Source organism: Periophthalmus magnuspinnatus, chromosome 3 (assembly GCF_009829125.3).
Source record: "Periophthalmus magnuspinnatus isolate fPerMag1 chromosome 3, fPerMag1.2.pri, whole genome shotgun sequence".
In the NCBI taxonomy this organism is placed as follows: Eukaryota; Metazoa; Chordata; class Actinopteri; order Gobiiformes; family Gobiidae; genus Periophthalmus; species Periophthalmus magnuspinnatus.
Window position 1 is genome coordinate 8453000 of NC_047128.1, and position 23282 is coordinate 8476281.

Genomic DNA, 23282 nt, shown 5'->3' on the forward strand with positions numbered 1-23282 from the left:
CTTCTTTATTGAAAAATAAAATATTATTTTTTCAAATTCAAGACATAGGTATGTTTTACTGGTGCACAAAATGAACTGTGCATTAACATCACTGTGTTCAAAGAATAAAACCAATACAATGCATGAAGTCACAACAAATTACATACATACCTTTTTACAAAGGCTTGGCCTTTTTTAATACTACCACACTGAAATTATTTTAATTTTTAACCTTATGTATTCCAATAATGAACTTATTGTATTTATGCTATTTATTATTTTTTACATTTTAAGACACACCCATCACCTAATTTCCATCAGGCTAGAATAATAATGAATATTTACTTGCAAATCAGTGTGACTTCTGCTGTTGCCTTTGAGAGGCTAGTTCAGAAATGCATGGCTTCACCTTGGCCACTCTCATGTCATTTTCACAGCAAAGTCTGTTCCTTTTCTTCGTTTTTATGTTTTTATGCCGTTCAAATGGCTCATTTAAGTCGGGCGGGTACTTCGATAGGCACATCAAAGAGTGCATTTGTCGAATTGGGACACGGCCAGCATCTGGAGACGCTCACAGTCCGCGAATCATGAGAGTTGGGCGCGTGTCTTGACCTCTATATATATATATATATATATATATATATATATATATATATATATATATATAAATAAAATAAACAACCTACATTATAAAGCAATATGCAACCAATTACTTCAGTCCAAATGAAGATGATGATCAAATATTTCTCAGGTCTAGTGCCTGTAAAAATCTTTGTTTAGGTTCAAAACAAAAATGGCCGCTTTGTTATGACCGTGCCCTGAGACTTATTCTTTTAACAACTTTTGATCCGGGATATGTCCTGATGTTGCAACCTCAATTTGGAGTCCATCGGATAAAAACCCTAGGACATTAAAGTACGTCTAGATTTTGAATATGCCAAGTTTGAACAAATATGGCTAACATCTGGTGTGGTTTAGGGCAGAGCCATAATATACTTTTTGTATTTTATCTTGTGATGCTCTCTGTACAAGCCAAGTTTTTTGTGCCCACAATGTTAATTCAGTAAACTGTGAAATTCACCACTAGAGGGCAGAATTATTGATCTATATTGTATTGATCTTTATACCCTTGTTTACCGATTACACTTCATTATTATTCCTCATGGTTGTCTCCAGAAGAGAGTTTAAGTAGTTTAATGTTGTATTATGTTACTGTACAGGTCAAATCAAACTGTCAAAAGTTAATGGAGACGAGTAGGGGGCAGGCCCTTCACCAGAAATCTCAGAAGAAAAGAGTGAAATCTGAAAAGACAGACTAATACCAGAGTCAAAATTCAGAACATATTTGATCAGATCTAAACTACACAGTTAGAAGGTTTTTACGCAGAATAAGACTATTTTGTTAAGAGTATTTTGTTATTTGTGGAGGAAATTATTGTACTTAAAAAAGTTGCAACCTTTAAGATTTGCTAACTGCACCCATTCAAATTGTAATTTCAATTTGATTGCAATGAACCTTGCAACCCTATAGAGTTGCGATTATGATGTCACGTGCAGATACAACCAGAAACTTCAGTTGATTTCTAGCTTTGTTTTTGTTTCTTATTCATTAAACAAGAAACAAAGCCTTTCAAAAGTGTATGCTTAATCGCAAGTTGTATCTAATATGTAAATAATGTAGTAATAATCTAACATAACATAGGATTACCAGTGTCTGTATCTCATTAACTGCCAGTCACCGCTAACACAATCTTTACATTTGTTTTAAGCCAACAAGGATCTATCATGATAAATGGCAATCTTTTTAAAGCAAAATGTGTCATTGCTAAAAAAGAGGAAATTGTACACGTTCATTGTCTTCAATCAGCTGATAGACCATTTAACAACTTTATAGGGCTGCAAGATTCATCGAAATCAAATCAAAATTTTCATTTGGATGGATGTAGTTGTTGTGAACAGTCTTATATCCACAGCTCTTCCATTTACTGATGCTGCACTCCTGTGCCCCCCAGGTACATCCCTCCTCTGCTGTGGGGAAAGAGCGGGCATCTGCAGACTGCACTGTACGGGAAGCTGGGCCGGGTTAGTTCCCCTCACCCGTGTGGAGTCAGGAAGTACCTCCCTATGCAAGACGGGGCCACGGCCACCTTTGACCTGTTCGAGCCCCTCGGGGACCACCAGACAGGAGGTAAGGGCTTTAGCAGACACCTCACTCTCTGATGTAGAAGGGGATGGGGGGGTGTAAATAGGCTCTGTGAACAGTGGTGCCTCAGTGTTAGCATCACTACTTCTTGTCCAATTTTATCTGATATTTTTGCCAAATCACGCTAGAATTATAAATAAAGATAAATAAATATATATATTTATTAATAAATAAAGATCAGGCAGTAGACAGGGAGCTGCAAGTGGATGTCACTGACATGTTAAAAACTACACAAATAAAATGAATACTTCACTGGACACTTCTGTGTTTAGATAGATGTCTGTGTCTTTCTATCGCTAATGCTGATTTTGAGGTGTAATAAATATTAAAACAATGCCACAAACTGTAGTATTCTACAAATGATTGGGTTGTTATTATTTATTTAATACATTTGGATTTTAGAGGGTTGTTTTATTTTTTTCCAATTTTAATAAAAATGGCTATTGGCTATGAGACACAGTGACCTAGCTAGTGTGCTGCTGTGCACAGAGCATATTGGCTGTGTCCGAATATCCACCCTAGTCCCTAGCCCCACATTCAATAGCCCCTCATTGATTAGCCCCTCACTGACTAGCCCCTCATTGACTAGCCCCTCATTGACTAACGCCTCATTCACTTCATAGCCCCACAATCTTTAGCGGACTCTATAGTACACACAGTCAGAGCAATTCGGGTACACAGCTCACTACTTTTGGGTCATGTGACTCTGACATCTGGATGAAAAAAGTCAGCTAAACTGATAAAAGCTGATTTCTGTCATAAATAATGATCAGATTGGAGTGGCACAAGCATCTATGGACTAATATCCATACAAGTTTTTGACAAGCTTTGTCTCACATAAATGGATTGTTTTTGTTTTTTTGTCATAGATATGGAAATTATCACTTTAACACCTCAAGCCAAAAATAAACAGCAGCAACTTTACACAGCAATGAGTGTTTTATTCATAATCGGGGATCAACAGTGTGATAAACCAGCTCTTGTATCTGCTTTCGTTCAGTTGTGTTGTATCCAGTTAAAGACCTGCCACTGTTGTTTTTCTGACTCCTGCAATGCATTGTGTCTATATATATTGTCTATTCTAGTGACCACCGATCCCCACTACCTTTCAAGGTACACTACTTTTTCACCAACTGGCCATTTGGACCTAAATAATGCCCTAAGCAGGGAATGGTGTGGACTTTAGGACACAGCCATTGTCTATACATTTTGGATGGAGTTGATGAGTTTATGACGTAGGTAGAGGGACTCAGTTTTAGAACTCAATTGTTTTATTTTACAACTTTGTTTTCTAAAGTTCTTCACCGACGACTGATTTAAAGTTATGATGAATATTTACAACATACTATCCCACCAAATGATGTAGTTAGAAAAAAATATATGAATCTGTTAAATACACATTAAGGGAGTGCAGTTTAAGTGGGCTAGACCTGGTTGGAGGAGATGGGCCAAAGCATGCCACAACTGCTAATGTACGCGCACACGCACAAAGTATGTTTTTATGAGCCCTTGTGCGTGGTGAGGATTCAAGATAACAGGAAAAAAGTGAATGAACTTTGCCCCAAAAGTCACGTTGAAACTGCGCTTACCTTCAATAAGGACTGTGGACAGACAGAATTTTTGATGCCTTGTCTGCTGTTGTCCTCGCTTCTCCACAGTTTTGTTTAATCCATAAAGTTACAGAGGAGTATCACAGCAGGATGCAGATGTGACTGATTGTTTTGCTTTAGTGGAGAAAATAAGATCAGGGCCATGAAATATCTCTTAAACAAACAGTGCTGTGTGACATCACCAGGCCGTGGTTCAGTTCGAATTGATATTGTTGCTCAGACATGTGTTGCATGTGCCTTGCTACTGTACTATACCATTGTATAGATAGGGAGATGTGTGATCCTCTCTCCCCTGGACTTTAAATCCTCCTCATAATCTATTCCAAATGACCTCAGAAGTTCTCAGAAGCCTTTGAAGACCTCCACCAACCAAAATGTGGTTTTCTTTTTATTCCTACAACTTCACTGTGAATACACAAGTAGCTAAAAAAGGCAAAAAATCTACACTTTCAGAAACTGTTTTATAATTATAATGGTTATTTATAATTATCTGGTCCGGGTTTTGTTCTGTGCTCTAGTCGACCCAACTTGTTCTCCAGCAACACGCAGATGCAGAAATTGTTCCAGGTCAGGAGTAAATTAAACTACAGTTTGTAGATGATAATAAAATGCATACTAATACCCAGTGGCACTTTGTAAATAAACTAAATTCAAGGCAAACCTGCTAGTTCAATTCATGTGCCAAACAGATGCCAACACACTTAAAGTTTGCATCGAGCATGGGTTATAAAGGAGTGAGAGGATAAGTGAAACTTGCTACTGCTTTTATTCAAAAGTACACCATAAATGACTGTATTAGGTCATAACATAATTCATTACTGTAAATGATTAAAGCCTTAACATGAAATTATGAAATTATAATCTCACTTAATTATATATGCAAGTATGTTTTATAAGGTGTTTTACAGCCATTTCATTGTTATAAACAATTTAAATATAACAGGAAGATAAATGACAAGTAATTATAAATCTATATTATCTATTTAATGTTTAATTAATTCATGTTTAATATCTATATTTTTCTCCATCAACGTGCACCAGTATGTCATCGTAGCCGAACTTGGAAACCTATGGGAAACACTGTAATTATACATAACACTTGTAAAAGAGATCATAACAAGACAAGTATACAATATTACGGCAACACCCTCCGCTCAACTAGGGGTCAGCCATATTGGATTAAACTTGGCTAAGCTGCAGGTCGTGGTGTGGGCGAGGGCCTATCATTGCCGCTTGTGGCTATATTAATATTTCTCTTTGTGCTAACTTTGCTGCAGATGTCTAAGTTCCCTTTTGCTTTATGTACACAGAGGACATCACCATGGTGATATGCCCTGGGATTGGAAACCACAGTGAGAAGCATTACATCCGAACATTTGTGGATCATTCCCAGAAAGAGGGCTACCGTTGTGCTGTGCTCAACCACCTGGGGGCTCTGCCCAATATCGAGCTGACGTCTCCGCGCATGTTCACGTACGGTAAGCACAAGCACTAAGAAGCTATGTTGACATTTTAACTACCCCCTGGTCACATCCATCTATATAGTAGAATAGCTCTATAAATACACAACCACTTGTCTCCAATAGAACAGAATGCTAATTACTATTCACTTGAGAGAGGCTCACTTGGTTTAGAGTGTAGGTAGACTACACTTATGGCCTGTGAAGGACTACTTGCACTACTCTCAGATCACAAACCATCTACTCCCTTCGCTGTCTGAGAAGAGTGCACAACATCCTGCGGGACCAACATCACCCTGCGTACCATCTTTTTCACCGGCTGCCCTCAGGGAGAAGGTACAGGTCCATACGGGCCAGAACATCCAGACTGGCCAACTGTATCCACAGGCTGTGAGGCTCCTGAATTCTGCCCCTCTCCCCTCTTGGCCCCTCTCTGCCCTCCTCTCACGGACAAAAAAACATATCCAACTCTTAATAACACTGAACTGGTTACACTGTTGCTTTTTTGTCATGATTCTCAGGTCTCTGTCTGAATGTCCCTGTTTGTGCACGTTACTTGACACGCCCTCGTCATGCTGCTATAAGAACTGTCTCATGTTGTACTGAGGCCACACTGGGTCAATGTTTACACTTGGGTTTAAGGGGTATCTATTTATGGGTTTGCACTTTATGGGATGCTCCAAACGCAATTTCGTTGTTCTTCTGTGACAATGACTATAAATAAATAAATCCCTAAAAATATCTAAATACCAAAGCCAAATTTCTGAATCTGTTTTCCATGACAAGATTTCACAGGATCCACATCCTTTATATTCATCTTTAAATGTCTTCATAGGTCTCATATGTTCATAGGTGAGGATCCACAATTCAAAAGATGTCGTATTTTGTTTTTAATTTGTAATTGTTATGGCAACAGTGCTAATGTCATCACTCTGAAACCCCCGAAACATAAAAATAGCTAGGACAGTCATAGTGGACTTGATTTAAGGTGGACCTCAGAAATGTCCAAAAGTCTTGGTCTGGTTTGTCTATATGTGCAAATACTCATGGTGTACCCTCAGCCAGTCAGGTCAACATGTTATAACTTCAGTTCCTTCCATAGTGTCACCATATGTCATCTAACTGAAAGTTTAGTTCAATGTGAGCCACAAGGCTAATGGTGAGTTTGTGGACCCATCACTAGCAAAAAGAATATAGATTTTGTGTTTGGTTGATTGATATAACCAACTCTTTCATCTATAGATACCACTTAATTTGTCCCTAAGTGGCAATTTAAGCATGTTGAGTAGTACAATACAATAATAGAAGGCTCAAACAAGAGTCTCAGTGTAGCGCAGGTAGGGTCCATGACATCCTGGGACACATCCAGGGTTGATAAGGTCTGTAGCATTTCAGAGCTAGTTGGTTACAATAGCTAGCTCCATCCATTTCTTATCTTCTGTTCTTTGAACTGTGTATGCTATACTTCTTAGCTGGCCAAAATCCCAAAATGTTGAGTAAAAAATTTTTGATAAAATGTGAAAGTTGGAAAACTGCTCAGTATTTTTTATATTGTATACTGACCTATGACCTCTTCTAATTATAACCAAGATGTAATAACCACATCATTGTTTGTATTTTTAGCTAATATTTAACATTTCAAATGATATAAGTGTGGAATTGCAAGAGATCATCACATTAACACTGTGTCTTCCTAGGCTTCACATCACATTAATTTATTGTCCAATCATATTTAATGGTCCTATGTTACACAAAATGATGAATGTTGTTACCTCATCAAATATATACCAAGGGTTGCGTTTTGTTTCATCCACACATGTTTGAGTAGTCCTTTATTATTAGCCCGTCTACATCTCCAAAGCTCAAAATGCTCTTTTCCACCTTGTGATGTCATGAAGCGGTAGTTTTCAAGGTAACAGCTGCCTTTTTGTTTAGTAGAGATTGGAAATTCCCGGGATGAAATTATTCAAATCATTCTAGTGAAGGTGCATGGAGTTTAAAAACACAGTTCCCCAGAACAGAATAATAATATAACCAAATTAGTTTTAAAGCTATTACGAGAGAAAAACACAAAAGATTCACCTTAATTTGCTGTGCCAAAATAGACTTGCATTAATTTATGCCAGTTCTTGGTTATCTTTTGAGATGGTAGCCATAATCTAGGATCGACATCTGCATTTTAACATCATCTGCAAAGTATCAATAATGAATGAGGCTGGAATTCCAACATGCCTATCAGAAGAGTTATTGTCATCACTCAGATGCTGTACTCTGTTCTTGTCCCAGGTTGCACGTGGGAGTTCTCAGCCATGGTGGGCTACATAAAGCGGGCCTACCCTCACACCAAGCTCATCGTGGTGGGCTTCAGTCTGGGTGGGAACATTGTGTGCAAGTTCCTGGGAGAGAGCCAGACCAATCAGGAGCAAGTCATGTGTTGTGTCAGTGTGTGCCAAGGCTACAGTGCCCTCAGGTAGGCCCCACTGTCACTGCATGTCCACATCTGCTGCTGCTGAGAGCCTTTAAAGTGCCACTAAATATCTTAACTTCACCCACAACCACATTTTAAACAGGTGTCTAACAGGTATCCATACTTCACACTCCAGCCAGGTGTTTGTTATCAGAAACCTGGCTGTAATCAGGAAAGTTCTGTGTGATGTCACCAACTACCTGAAATTGCAGAGGCCACTGAAGGCAAATGACAATGAACAGTGTTACAACCCAGCTCATGTGGAGAAGGGAAGTAACAAAAAAGAAAGCCAAGGTGGAAAAATGGTAAATAAGAGGTAATTAAATTTACAGGAAAGTAAGGGTAAACAAAAGGGAACTAAACATATATAGTCAAAGGTAAAGTATCTAAACACGAATTTTACAATACATCACTAAATCTTATGAACAAACACAGTCAGTACTGACTATCAAAGGGTCTCATAGAACAAAGCCACTACCCCTGTAGTGGCTGAACTAACTAGATACACACACAAAGGCATACCACGAGCAGGTGTCCCCAATCTTCTTAAATGGGAAGGGAGGTGGGCGAAGCTTGAAGATGGTCCTCCAATCACGGCCCAGGGAACCAGCGGCCATGTTTAAGGGGGAAAAAGAAGACTTGGGGACACACACCATAAACAAAATATACAAATACAAACCTAAGGGGACAAGGAACCTAAGGCCCAGGGCTGTAACAATAGTAGATAATTCTATTCAAACAGCACATACACAGTTTAGAAGTGAAAAAGTGGATCAAGTGTTTATTTCCACTTTTAAAAATTTTGGAAAGAAATACATTCCAGAATGAAAGCATCAGGGGCAAAAGGAACCTGGGCCACAGTGCTAATTCAATGAGAAATTCGGGATCTTGTGATGAAGACACAATAGTGAAATTCCCTTTGAAAAGGCTCCACAAACAACATGTTACAGAACCTTAGATCAAAGTGAAATTAATTTAAATAAACCAATCCCACCCAAAATTGCTCGGTATTGCTACACTAAATAAAATGTACCCGTAAATTTCGGACTACAGAGCGCACCTTGATATAAGCCGCACCAGCTAAATTTGAAGAGAAAATCAATTTTGTACATATATAAGCCGCACCTGAATAAAAGCCGCAGGTTTTCATATTGTAACATGAGATATTTACACAGAAAGACGCTGCACCGACACGCTTTTTTTTAAACTGCCTGAAAATTGGCACCAACACGACAACAACACGGGATGAACACACCTGCAGGTTTAGAAAATAAAGCTGCACCAACACGGAAAATCTGCTTTTATTTCCTCTGAAAACTTTTGTCGTCTTTTTACATTGACCAAGTTGGATTCATTGATGTCGAGCTTACGTGCAGTGGCTCTATTTCAGGGGTCGGCAACTCGCGGCTCCGGAGCCGTATGCGCCTCTTTCAGCCTTATACTGCGGCTCTGCGTGGCTTGGGAACTGACACAGACACAGCTCACAGTCCTGCGTAAAGAGCCCTGATTTTCAGACGCTGTGTGCACAGGGGTCAGGAGCAACTTTGGCCCGTCCCTAATGACACACTAATAAGCTCGTCCGTAGATGTATCATGAAAATCCTGCTGGAAATCGCCACAGAAATCTATTTGATGTAGTAGCAAGTTTATTATCCGCTCTTGTCTCTGCGATGACGTATCACGTATAACACATCAGACACGACGCACAAAAGTAGAGCCACAAGCGAGTGAAAATGAGCCAAAACAAAAGTCTTTGGAGATCTTTTTAACAAAGGGGAAAAGGACAACTGAGGAGCCAGAAGAGGAGACTACGACCTCCAAGAAAAAGAAAGATAAATTTAACAGACAATGCCTACTTAAAATCTGGGTTTGTCGCTCAGGTGACTCACGCGCACAGTCCGCGCTGCGTAACATACGGGAAAAGCAAATAAGGCAATGAAACCTTCAAAACTGCTTTGGCACATGGAGAATAAGCACCTGGGATTAAACGATACGCTACGAGTTTTTTTGTTGTTGTTTTTTTTAAAGAAACTGCGGAGTAGAGTAGACATAATCACATAATCAGCGCGATGCATGATGCAGCGGTTTGGTGAGTTGTATTTTTTTAATGCACTTGAGTTGTTTTTGCCATATTTATCTGCCACGTGTAGAAGGCTTGTCCGTGAAAGTAAAACCTACATTATTCCGTTACATTATTGTTATTATACAGTGTTATCTTCATTTTAGATGTCAAAAAGTATTTGCGGCTCCCAGTGTTTTATTTTACGTGGAAAGTGGGTCCAAATGGCTCTTTGCGTGTTAAAGGCCGACCCCTGCTCTGTTTCCTTTCTGTTTCTTTATCTTAAAAACTGCATCATATCCATTTCATGATGCGCAAAATGATCGTTCAAAATCAAAACTAGTGAATTCTTCAGAGCAGAATCTTTCCCCACGTCTGTCTCACTTTTACGTTTACAGCTAGAGAGCGCCCCCCAGGGGCCGTTATCCAGTAAAATTCCATATATAAGCCGCACTGCTGTAAAAGCCGCAGGGTTCAAAGCGTGGAAAAAAAGTAGCGGCTTATAATCCGAAATTTACGGTAATTATTGTTTTTATTTTTCATTCATAATTATTAAGTCTCTGGATTTGTTTTTACAGAGATGACTTCTTATAGAGTTTAAAATGAAAATATTCATTCAAGTTATATTTTAGTCCTGATATTGTCACTAGTCTAGTTTTTGGTCCTGATTTACTTTTCTTTTTTGACACATTTTGCTATTCTGAATATGCCTTTCTGTCATATCTTTCAGCCCTATTCATTATTAGTGACGTGAAACTGGAACATTTTGGTGCGGTATGAGCTGGTCACTGAAAGCTCTCCGGTGACTCCTTGTGCTCCTTTAGGGCTCAAGAAACCTTCCTGCAGTGGGACCACTTCAGACGATTCTATAACTTCCTCATGGCCGACAACATGAAGAAGATCATCCTCTCACACAGGTACAGGGCAAACTCTGGGAAACTATGGGACAAATGTGTTTTTCTTATCATGGTAAAGGTGCTCTTTGTAAATTTTCTGGTGGCGGGTATGGCATCCACTTGTCTCCATGGAGATGTTTTTTTGTATTTTTTTTTATCAAAACCAATCCTTGACTAGCAGTAGTAGTCACACACCTTTCAAACCACATAAAAAGAGAGATGGCATCAACAAACGAATAGCAGTACATTGTATTTAGAGTTTCTATGTATAGAGATTATTTCAATTCTAAAGCTAAAGAGAGAGACAGACCTGAGGAAAGGGTTATCTGTAATGTCCTCCATGTGTTCACCCTTTGAGTCCATTTTTCCAGTGTTGGGGGATACAGTTTTAGCCAGTTGGTGGTAATAACATTGAGATGTTTTGCTTTGCCTGGAATCTACCATAGCAGGGCATTAAATTCATGTGAGCAGAGTAGAGATTGGGTGGATTCAAAATGACTCTACTACAATTATAATATACTCCCAGTGCAGTTAGTATTTGGAGGAAAAACTTCTCTTATACTGTCTGTCAGGGCATTATGTCTGTGGCAGTGATGTAAACAGAATGAAAGCTGGTGTGTACTATCTGATATTTCAGAACAGTGTTTCCCCCAAGTTTTTGCCCATGTGCATGTATGCAGGAGAAAAATATATGCCTATAGATTATATAGATTTATAATTGTTGGCAATATTATTGTTGTGATTTTTAAATCTCCATGTTATGTAATATTTAAAGGGCTCTAAAATATAGTGTGAACATATTTGAGGAAATTTGGGCCTTTTTAATTAGGCTTTAGTGAACTTAGTCTATTTAATTAGGCCTTATACATATTCTGTTATGAATTCTACTCTAGTTGTGACCTAATTGGCTTCAGTTATTTGTGGTGTGCTTCTGAATTAAAATAAAGTCACACTGGAAGCAAATAGCATCTCCTCCTGACCTCCATTCACTGCTTTACACAGCCTAACCATCCACAAGCCTAACTCATACACAACTCGATTTATTTCTCAAACAGCTTTATTTTAACTGCTAGGTTTAGCTTGCATTTTGTCTACCTTCATAGTGTCTCCAAGCATTAAAAACTCTAGTATGTTGTGGAAGCTGTGCTAGTACTGCTGCCTGAGCAGACTGGAGCTGAGTGGAGCTGAGCAGAGCCGAGAACCAGAACAAGATCACTTTATATGACGGATCAGATTAGGCAGGCAAAATATGAGGGAAAGTTTGGAGTGAATTTCCAATATGAGGGAAAGTTTGGAGTGAATTTCCATGAATTCAGTAGTTTCTTAAGGAGTAGTGGAACAGATTTGGTAAGGATGGTCAAATAGGAGAGGTTCAAGAGTTTGGCTAGTAAATATTCTAGCAAGTTAATTGTCCTCTTAACATTATTTGCCACTAGCCTCATACTAACTTTGTGGATGTTTGGACCGAAAAGTAGATCAAAACATATTTAATAAGGACACAGGAAACAAAAGTAAGGGTTCAAAGTTTTTTATTACTTTTTTTAAACTTTCTGGTTCTTTATTTTTAAAAATGTTGGCAAAAACTCTTGACTAACCTCATGCCCGAAAAAAGCAAAGGAACAAAAGAAAAAGACCATGGTGAGCTGGCCAACCCATAAACGTCTGGAATCACCAAGCCAAACAAAAAGAATCTAAGATAAGAAAAAGCCAAGGATCCATCATAGGTGTGTCAGCAAGGAGCAGTTGGGCAGGGGGCACTGGAGAGCCATTTTTAAAGATACATTTTTAATCCACACATCATTTTGTCCAGCTCATCAAAATACACACATGTGACATTGGGTTTGTTGGAATCGGAGCTCATTATGACCACACCCTGAGACTTAACTAAATTATTAACAACTTTTGACCCCGGATATGTCCTGATGATGCTGCCTCACTTTGAAGTCTGTTGGATGAAAACCCTATGACAACTTTGTATGAGTGCTGGATTTTTTTTTGGTTTAACTTGTATACCATTACGTCCAGGTCATTAAAATACACAAACCCCACATTGGGAAGTTATAATCTGAAAACGTTTGCAAAGTTTCAGGGGATTTTTTACTTTCAAAATGGCTACTTCATTAAAAGCTCATTATGACCGCACCCTGAGACTTAGACGAATTCTTTCAACAACTTTTGATCCCAGATATGTCCTGATGATGCTGCCTCACTTTGAAGTCTGTTGGATGAAAACCCTATGACAAGTTTGTATGAGTGCTGGATTTTTTTTTGGTTTAACTTGTATACCATTACGTCCAGGTCATTAAAATACACAAATACACTAACCCCACATTGGGAAGTTATAATCTGAAAACGTTTGCAAAGTTTCAGGGGATTTTTTACTTTCAAAATGGCTACTTCATTAAAAGCTCATTATGACCGCACCCTGAGACTCAGACGAATTCTTTCAACAACTTTTGATCCCAGATATGTCCTGATGTTGTTGAGCCATGTTGAATCAATTTGGCATCCGTCATATAAAAACTCTAGGACAAGTTTGTTACACTACGAGGTCTAGATTTTGGACATCTGCATATTTTGATTCAAAATGGCTGCTTTCAAATAGGGTGTAGGGATGGGACGATATACGATAATATCGTTAATCGAGATAAAAAAGGTCCACAATTAATCGTTCGTGGGATTTTTTAATAATCGCGATCATCGCGCACGATTATTATCGCCTTTACGGCACCACACTGCCTCATGTTTCCAGTTCCAATACAAAGTTTAGATGTTAGTTCTGGTGTTTGACCACTGTGTCATAGCAATGACACGTGTTAGCTTCTGTGCTTATCTCTGCCTGAACCATATTCTGCCAGATATCAACAATAAACAAAGTCTGATCCGTAACTCTCCACAGGAACGTACCAGTGCGTGCCTCACCCGTGTGCACAGATGAGATGCTAATGTGTGTACATCTTATATTTTTACCTACAATAATGCAAACTGCAGAATAAAACAACACCTTTTAAACAATAGACAAATTAAGTCTAATTCATACAGCTGAATACAAATGGGCCAGAGCGCATTGGTCCGAATACGCTTTATCACTGCTTGCAGTTTTAATTAGGCCCGAGCCTGGGACTCCGTCCCGGCGAGGGACTCATTAAAACCGCGTCCGGAGCATGGAAAATGGCAAAAATCAAGTAGTAAACATGCCCCGACATGGCAGTTAGTGGTGTCAAAAATTAGAACTCGCCGAGCTCTAATTGTCACAAAAGACCCCGAGAAAAAATATCGAAAGACGACTCGGTAGCGCCACCTCAAACTTTGATTTTCATGGGGCCAATGGGAGCCCGACTCGGAAAAAAGTCAACGTAAAAATCCGAAACTCACATCAAAAAATAGTACATGTCGGGACATGACAAAAATTATATTATGGCCCTGCCCTAAAATGTACAGGAAGTCGGCCATATTGGATCAAACCCGGGAATGATAAAAGTGCACACCCTCGCATTCAGGACATTTTCTCGCACAGTTTTCATCACAAACACTTCAAATTTGGCCAAATCCCACTAAACCCATGTGTGATTAAAGATTATCAATTACATTTTGATTATGACTTCGGCTGTGGTCAGGGTGATTTTTCAACAAAATTGCAAATTTTGGAATATTTAAAAAAAATATTTCTCTTTCACACATTTTTTGTTGGGAAAACGCTAATACAGCGTTTATGCACATTTGTGAGCTGAACGCAATGATATGCAAATCAAGGCACTCTCTCACAAAATGGCTCTCTAGCGCCCTCTTCAAATTTCATTTTCAAAAATTCATAGAAGACAATCGATTTGTTGTGGACTTCAGAAAAAATTCACAAGGGCTTTATTTGTGATGGGGATGTGATATGGTTTAGGAGAAAAATAATGGGTGGAAAAAAAATTTCCATTATTCTTTATTCCTAACAAAAAAGTCATTGAAGACATACCTCTATTTTCAAAGGTGTTGCCATGGCAACATCTGACATTTCTCTTTGAAATACATGGGTTTTGGATAACAAGGATGAAAAATAATTACTGTGTCATAGACCATTGCAATTTGGTACACATATTCCTCTCATCATACTGAACAAAAAAGCCATTGAAGACATACCTCTATTTCCAACCGTGCGGACGTGACAATGTCATAAATGGTCTCTTTGGAATGAATGAAGTAGTATTACTCAGTCGCTGATTTTGGGGGGAGGAGTGATGTAAGCGGGAACGAAAGGCAGGATCTCCGCGGTGGCGTGATCTCCGCGGTCGCAAGGGGTGGCGAGGGCCTTTATCACTGCTTGCAGTTTTAATTTTTTCTTTTTTTTTTTTCTTTTTTTCTTCTTCTACTCTTTGAGCAGGAATTTGACCCCCTGAACATATTCAAAAACTCACCAAATTTTGCCCAAAATTCAGGTCTGGCGAAAAAAAATTTTTTTTATATCTTGCATTATTGGGCATAAAAAAATGGGGTGACAAAATTTTGTTTTCCCAAATGTTACCAAATTTGACACAAAATTCCATTGGGTCATCCCAATCAATAAAGTCAATCACACCTATGTCGTCTTTTGCACCGTGTTGCCATGGCGATGTGCCAAACTGCCAATGTTATCCCATTCATGGGAAAAATATTAGTTTCATGGAATAATGTGAAATTTGGCACCATGACTCGTCATGTCATCCTGATCAAAAAAGTCAATCAGACCCATGTCATATTTTTCACCCATGTCTTTGCATTTTGTGCATCAGCACTTCCGATGTCTTTTGAGTTGTTTCATGCAAAATGCAGCCCAAAGCCCCAATAAAAAAGGGACAAGTGGCACGTTAGTGCCACCCACAGGGAGTGCCGGGTCGGCCGAGTGCGAAGCACGGCCTGCGAGGGCCGTTCGATGCCGCTTGCGGCTTTAATTGTCTTTCTAACTGCTGATAAATATTTTTCTCTTCTTGACGAAAAGATACCCAATCCAACTCTGACCCAGCTGTATGAGCGGTTTTCCAGGCAGCATTTCTTTCTCTAATTATTCGTGTAGTTTCTGAGTTGAACCAGGGATTATTACAGTTTTTCATTCTAATTTTTCTTTTAGGCGCATGCTGGTCTACAATTTCATTAAATGTATTAATAAAAATTTCCAAGGCCATATCATGGTTAGGGAATGCTGATGTTATCAGATGATCTCACTGTTATACAAGTCATTGATGACGGCCTGCTCATTCAAATGTTTATATGATCTTCTGACCTTTACACATGGATGCGTGTTTTTCACTTTTGTATTTTGGATACATCCAATTGGACAATGGTCAGTAAAATCAAGTGTAAAAACTCCATTTGCCTTATAACTATGGGTTTGTTTGTTAAGATGACATCAATGAGTGTGCCTTTATTTAAATTTGTAGGATCTATTCGGCATAGAAATTAAATAAGATTGAAAGCAATGCAAACTATGGAGAAAGAGTCCGATACTTTTAGGCCATTGCAGCCAGTTAATATTTATGTCGCCCATTATCAGGGTCTCGTAATTTTCCAGCTTAGAAAGCATCATGAACAGATCACTAAGAGCATTTTTAGGGGCTGAAGGGGCACAATAAATATGCAAATGATCCTGATAAAAAATTGGCTATTGCTGATAACTAACAGACAGACACTCACCAGAAAAATAAAAGTTCCACAGACAGGTGATCTTTGACATAAATAACAACGCCACCTCCTTTAGATTGTCTGTCACATCGAAAAGTTTTATAGTTTTCAATATTGATTTCCTTATCACTTATTTTATTTGATAGCAAGGTTTCAGAAAATATAAGTATATCTGGGTCTGTTTGATCTGCCCAGACTTTAATGTAATCTAATTTAGATATAATATTACGCACATTCATATGTATAATATGTATAATTCCCAGTCCCTTCCTTGTTTTGAAGTTTTGCATATCAAATATGACTAGCGTATTAGAATAATAGCTTTATTTGTGTTTGATTGGGATTGATTTGATGCCTGGGAATTAGGTTTGTTAGTAATATTGATGTCAACCAAGTTACACAACCTCCGATAATTTCTTTCATTTATACGAGAAATTCTACGTGAAATATGCATATAAATGTGTTTTAATGCGGAATCTAAGCCGGGGGCGCTGGTTTTGTCAAAGAGTCATCTGAGACGATCATTATTCCATGCATAGAGTCATTCAGTAGGTCTAATAATGTGTAGGTTTAATGTGTTTTAATGCGGAATCTAAGCCGGGGGCACTGGTTTTGTCAAAGAGTCATCTGAGACGCTCATTATCCTATGCGTAGAGTCATTCAGTAGGTCTAATAGGCGTTTCTACTTCCTGCTTCTGAAGAGTGCAGACGCAAACCTTGCTTGCTCCTGTTGCTTCCTCCTTACTTTGCTTTTTTAATCATTTTACCTCTTCCATTGCTGGGAGATTTGGTTAGTTATGATTTTCTCTTAAGTAAACCAAGACTTTTAAACAATTTTTACATTTTTAAACAAAATTTTTGATGAGCCACCAACATGTCTGGGGGAAGAGACAAAAGGAATTCTTTCTGCAAACGCTGTCGGAACTATCAACAACACATTAATGAGCTACAAGCACGGATATTCGTTTTAGAATCTGAAAAAGGACTTCACCGATCGCTCCCTGTGACTTCCAGTGGTAAGCAGAAGAGAAGAGAGAGAGAAGAGAGTGAAAAAACGGCTACTTTCAACTTAAACCTGAGTGATACGGTGTCTTTTCCAAAACTTTGTAAAGACAAGAATTTCAAGTGATAAGAGGCAATGCTAATATAGTTACATCACCCAAAATACAACTTACAAACAGATTTTTACCACTGTCAAAGACTGATGTTGATGTTAATGAGCAGAGGTGGAGTGAGAGTGCTGACGGATAACCTCCTCCACGCTCTGAGGCACCGGCCCGGACAGGGTCCTGGGCCAGTGAGAGAAAAGAGGAATGAGAGAAGCATTCCTGCTGCACCAACCAGAGACCGAGCCAATGTGTCAGCACCACCAGCAGCACCACAACTACAACCACCACCTCCTCCAGTGAAAGGAGTCACCACCAGCAGCACAACCATCTTCCCCAGCGAAAGATTCAGCAGCACCACCACCTCCCCAAGAGAACAAATCACCACCACCACCTTCAAAAGTGAAGGATGCATCTCCAGCATCATTTCCCCCAGGGCCCACATCACAGGCCTTGAACCTGTCTGTGACAGCCCCAGCAGAGGTTTCAGTCGTAGCAGCACCCACATCACCTCCCCTGCCCACAGACCAGCCCTGGGTCCCCTTTGCTACATCTACTCCCTCTAGGGACTCCTCACTCTCCTTTTCCTCCCCACCTTCACCTATGGCCCTTCCCGACCATCTAGAAAGTCTCATCAGATCAGAAATTAAGATGGCTCCCCTCACACCCAATATCGCGGAATCGAGAGTTATGGCATCAACTATGCTGAACTCTTCTCTGTACCCACCTATCCCCCCTCGTCTTTCACCGAAACTCCCCCCTGCTCAGCCTTCTCGGCCTTCACCTGGTCCCTCACCCTCACCCAAATTCCCCCCTGCTCCTCTTTATCGCTCACCTGGTCCCTCACCCAAACTCTCCCCAGCTCGCCCTTCCCTGCCCTCCCCCAGAGCTGTTATCAACAAGAGCTAGAACACACAGGGCCTCTGCTGTCTCAGGACATAGTCATGATAAAGATAATATCATGCTGAAGCCCTGTGATGGAGCTATATCTACAGTTACACCACGTAGAACTATTAACAGAAGAACAGTGAGACTGTCCAATCAGAGACATTTAGTTCACATTCCCTGTAAGAAGACTACTACTACTACTACTACTTTTAATCTTGATTTTATGTTTTTAACTGAAACATGGCTCGACAAAAACACAGGTACTGCAATTCTAGTGGATTCAACTCCACCCAACTTCAAATTTGAATCTGAAACATGACTAAACAAAAAAGGTGGAGGTGTGTGTGCATTTTTTAGAGATATTTTAGTTACTCACACATTGTCATTTGTGGTGTTTTCATCTTTTGAGTATGTTTCATTTAAAATGGAGCTAAAGCAATCCCCCCCCATACTCTACTTAGTCATATACAAACCTCCGCAGCGCTGTGAGTTTTATTGATGATTTTACTGAGATGCTTTTAGTCATATGTACAGACTTTGATGGTTTAGTCATTACAGGTGATTTTAATGTACATGTGGATAATGTGTTTGACAGAAACGCTAAAGAACTCCGTTCTGTCCTTGAAACCTTTGGTCTGACTCAGCATGTCAGCAAGCCCACCCACAACAGAGGACACACTCTGGACCTGCTTATTACAAAAGGAGTAAATATTTCAAATGTCAATGTGGTGGATGTTGCTCTGTCTGATCATTTTTGTGTCTTTTTTGACGTGTCTGTTATTCCCAAACCAGCGGCTGGTCCTGCAGTTGTTCGAAGGAGACACATAAATGATAAAACAAGTGCACTGTTCATGGAAATGATACACTTTGAAAATACCTCATGTTCTAATGTTGATGATTTGTTGAACTCTGTAACTTCGAGTGTTTTGAATGTTCTGGACACCATTGCCCCGATGAAGGTTAAAATGGTTAAAGATAAGCAGAAAGCGCCATGGGGGAATGATGACTCGGTCAGGGCACAGAAAAGGGGAGTGCCAGAGGGCCGAGCAGGAAAGGCGCAAGTCAAAGCTCCAGGTTCATTATGAGATTTACAGAGAAAAAATGCACATGTACAACCACAGTTTATGTAGAACAAGGCAAAGGTATTTTTCTGACATTATTGGAAGTTGTAGTAACAACTCTCGTGTCCTGTTTGCAACGGTAAACAGATTAACAAACCCCCCAGTTCCACTGCCGTTAGAACTAATTTCCACATCTAAGTGCAATGAGTTTGCAGTATTCTTTAATGACAAGGTTCAGGGCATTAAAAATGCCATAAATTCCACAACGCAAATAACACCTCAGCAGCCACCTAGATACTTAGAGCTGACTCACTTTGCACCTGTAACTGACAAAACTGTCCAAGAGATTGTAAGGAGAGACTAACCTGTAGAGAAAAGAGTTGGGTTTTCCGAAGAGCTATTTGCATTTGTCTCCTTTAAAATACGACAATCTTAAGATGGCGGATGCTGGCGCACACTGGCTGCCGCTCTGTCCATGATTCTGTGAGATTTGCTCTACCCTGTTCTACCCTGCTTATGATCTTGCACTATACACCTTAAATACTTCAGAGCAGTAATGACCTGATCGTCAGGGCTATCTTTTTGGAACATTTTGCTTACCTGAGCTGAGACGCCCCTGTCCTGCCAAGCTCGGAGCTCCTGTCCCGCCAAGCTCGGAGCTCCTGTCCCGCCAAGCTCGGAGCTCCTGTCCCGCCAAGCTCGGAGCTCCTGTCCCGCCAAGTCGGAGCTCCTGTCCCGCCAAGTCGGAGCTCCTGTCCCGCCAAGTCGGAGCTCCTGTCCCGCCAAGTCGGAGCTCCTGTCCCGCCAAGTCGGAGCTCCTGTCCCGCCAAGTCGGAGCTCCTGTCCCGCCAAGTCGGAGCACCTGTCCCGCCAAGTCGGAGCTCGGAGCACCTGTCCCGCCAAGTCGGAGCACCTGTCCCGACAACTCGGAGCACCTGTCCCGCCAACTCGGAGCACCTGTCCCGCCAACTCGGAGCACCTGTCCCGCCAACTCGGAGCACCTGTCCTGCCAACTTGGAGCTCCTTTACCATCAGCTCAGAGCCCCTGTCAAGCACCAGCTCCTGTCCCACCAGCTCGGTCCACCTTTCCCGCGCCTGCTCGGAGCTCCTGTCCTGTGGATGTTACACTCTACGGCTCCTTTCCAACGTGTCTGTCCTGTACAGATCAATCTTGAGTAGTGTCCCTCACTGTGTCATCTTTCTGGCCTCAGTCCGGCTGATTGTACGCCCTGGATTCTGCGATCCCGGTGTGTTCAATACGGCGGGACGAGTGCCCGGCTGCCTCCATAGCCCTCCAGTGATACACACTCCCCTATGCCGACACCACGTCCTCGGACTGGATCCCAGGCTTCAGCCTCCCACCAGACTCTTCGCTTGGCGACAGTATACATCCTGTGGACTCTCGGGAGCTTCATTTGCCTTCTTGGATTACAACTTCAGCCACATCGTGCCGGTATTCAGCGCCTAGATGCTAGCTTCCTGCTAGCATTCACTGGTCTGAGGATGCCGCTGCTGCTACAGTACTCCGCCTCTACCCTCTGCCGGCTCAACAACCGCTGCCTCCCGGACTGCGCTGCTTCTCTTCAACAGCTTGGACTCCTCCGCAGCTCCCGTCCTCCACATCGGGGATCGGGACGTACTTTTTTCTATCACAGCTCATCTGAAAATGCCATCTCGTCCATCTGGTCCCACCGCTCTGATACCTCCGCATTACGTCATCACAACAACCTACACGTGAGTCGGTCCAACCTCCGCCCTGTTCCACGCGCATCACAACACACCGCCAACTCACACCATCTGAACTTCTCCCTCCTCAACACCCGCTCCCTCAGCAACAAGGGACTCATCTTAAATGAGCACATCACTGACAATAAACTGGATTTTCTCTGTTTGAGGGAGAAATAGTCCATAGTTTTATGCCAGGTTTTGGTCAATCAGACCACACCCCCCGGTTTCTCGTTCATTGAAAACCCCCGTTCTTTTTTTTTTTTTTTTTAAACATTAAATTAACCCCCCTCTTTCTCTCAAACTTTCACACATTTGAATATACTGCTTTCAAACTGTCCAGTCCATCTCCACTTGTAACTGCTGTTATTTACCGCCCCCCGAAGCCCAACCCCTCATTCCTTCCAGACCTCACAGACTTTCTGACTAAGTGCCATATCATCCTCCATCCTTCTGCTTGGTGACTTTAATTTCCACATAGACAATGTCAACTCCAAACCCGCTGCTGAATTCATGGACCTTCTTCAATGCTTCAACATCACTCAATATGTCAATTTCCCCACTCACACTCACGGTCACATTCTTGATCTAGTTTGCTCCACTGGTCCCACAATAAACAATCTTTCAAGCCATAACCTCTGCATATCTGACCACCTTGCCATAACCTTTAACATACAAATTCCCCTCACAGCCCATAAAGCAAAACGCACAATAACTTTCAGAAATATAAAATCCATTGACACTCAAGCTCTTTCTGTTCTACTCTCCTCCAAACTGGCTACCTCCCCTCCCTCTCTGTCTGAAAACCCTTCTGAACTTGTTTCTCACTACAATAACACCCTCTCCTCCTGTCTTGACGAACTGGCCCCCACCAAAACTAAAACCGTCTCCTTCACCCATACTGCCCCCTGGTACACCCCTGAGCTCCATCAAATGAAGTCCCGTAAGCGCCAGCTTGAGAGACTGTACAAGAAATCTGGTTTAACTGTCCATCTCCAAATCTACACAGACTACATACAGCAATATAAAGACACACTAAACTCTGTCCGGTCCAAATAGTACTCCCTCATCCACTCCGGCTCCAATAACCCCAAAGCTCTCTTTTCCACAATAAACACACTCCTAAAACCCAACTACAACACCTCATCTTCCTTCACCACTGACAAATGCAATCAATTTCAATCCTTCTTTCAGTCCAAAATAGATTCCATTTACAGTTCATTAGACCTCTCCTCCTCCCACACTGCTCCACCTGATCCTCCTCCGCCCCTTCAACAGCTCTCTCACTTCACACCCATTTCCCCTGCTCACCTGACAAAACTTTTTTCCGGCATTAAACATTCTACATCCTCCCTGGATCCCATTCCCTCTCCTCTCATCAAAGCCTGTCTTCCTGTACTCTCTCCACTGATCACCCAAATCATAAACTCCTCCCTCTCCTCCGGTTCTGTCCCACAGTCTCTCAAGCTGGCTGCCATCACCCCCATCCTCAAAAAACCCAACCTTGACCCTGATAACTGTGCAAATTTCCGTCCCATATCCAACCTCCTCTTTCTGTCTAAAATCCTGGAACATGTCGTCGCCGCCCAACTTTAAACCCACCTCACCTCAAACTCTCTATGAACCCTTCCAGTCCGGCTTCCGTCCCAAACACAGCACCGAAACAGCTCTGCTCAAAGTTACAAATGATCTCCTCCTCTCCTCCGACTCTGGCCACCTCTCCATCCTCATCCTCTTGGACCTCACTGCAGCCTTTGACACAATCAGCCACTCCATCCTCCTGTTCCGCCTCAAAAACTCACTCAGCATCACCGGCTCTGCTCTCCTCTGGCTCCAGTCCTACCTCACAAACTGGCAACAGTTCATTCACTTCAACCATTGCTCCTCTTCCATAGCCCTCCTGCAGCAGGGAGCCCCCCAAGGTTCGGTGCTTGGTCCTCTCCTCTTTATTCTCTACATCCTCCCCCTCGGCAACATCATTCGTCGTCACGGTCTCCGTTTTCACTGCTACACTGACGACATCCAACTTTACATCTCCACAACATCCATCAACCCCACAATCCACTCCACTCTCACCCACTGCCTAACATACATCAAAAACTGGATGAATCACAACTTCCTCAAACTTAACAGCGACAAAACAGACTTCATCATCATCGGTCCACACAACATCGCCAAATCCTCAC

General features: G+C 41.2%; 1 protein-coding gene across 1 annotated transcript in view; it reads left to right on the forward strand.

Moving 5' to 3' along the window:
* Positions 1-23282, forward strand: part of LOC117391745 (monoacylglycerol lipase ABHD2-like) — a 61627-nt gene that overhangs the window by 14973 nt on the left and 23372 nt on the right. Inside the window, exons 4-7 of the mRNA XM_033989654.2 lie at positions 1992-2167; positions 5103-5270; positions 7539-7722; positions 10602-10694. Of these exons, the coding sequence (XP_033845545.1) occupies positions 1992-2167; positions 5103-5270; positions 7539-7722; positions 10602-10694 (621 nt within the window). The remainder of the gene's footprint in view (positions 1-1991; positions 2168-5102; positions 5271-7538; positions 7723-10601; positions 10695-23282) is intronic.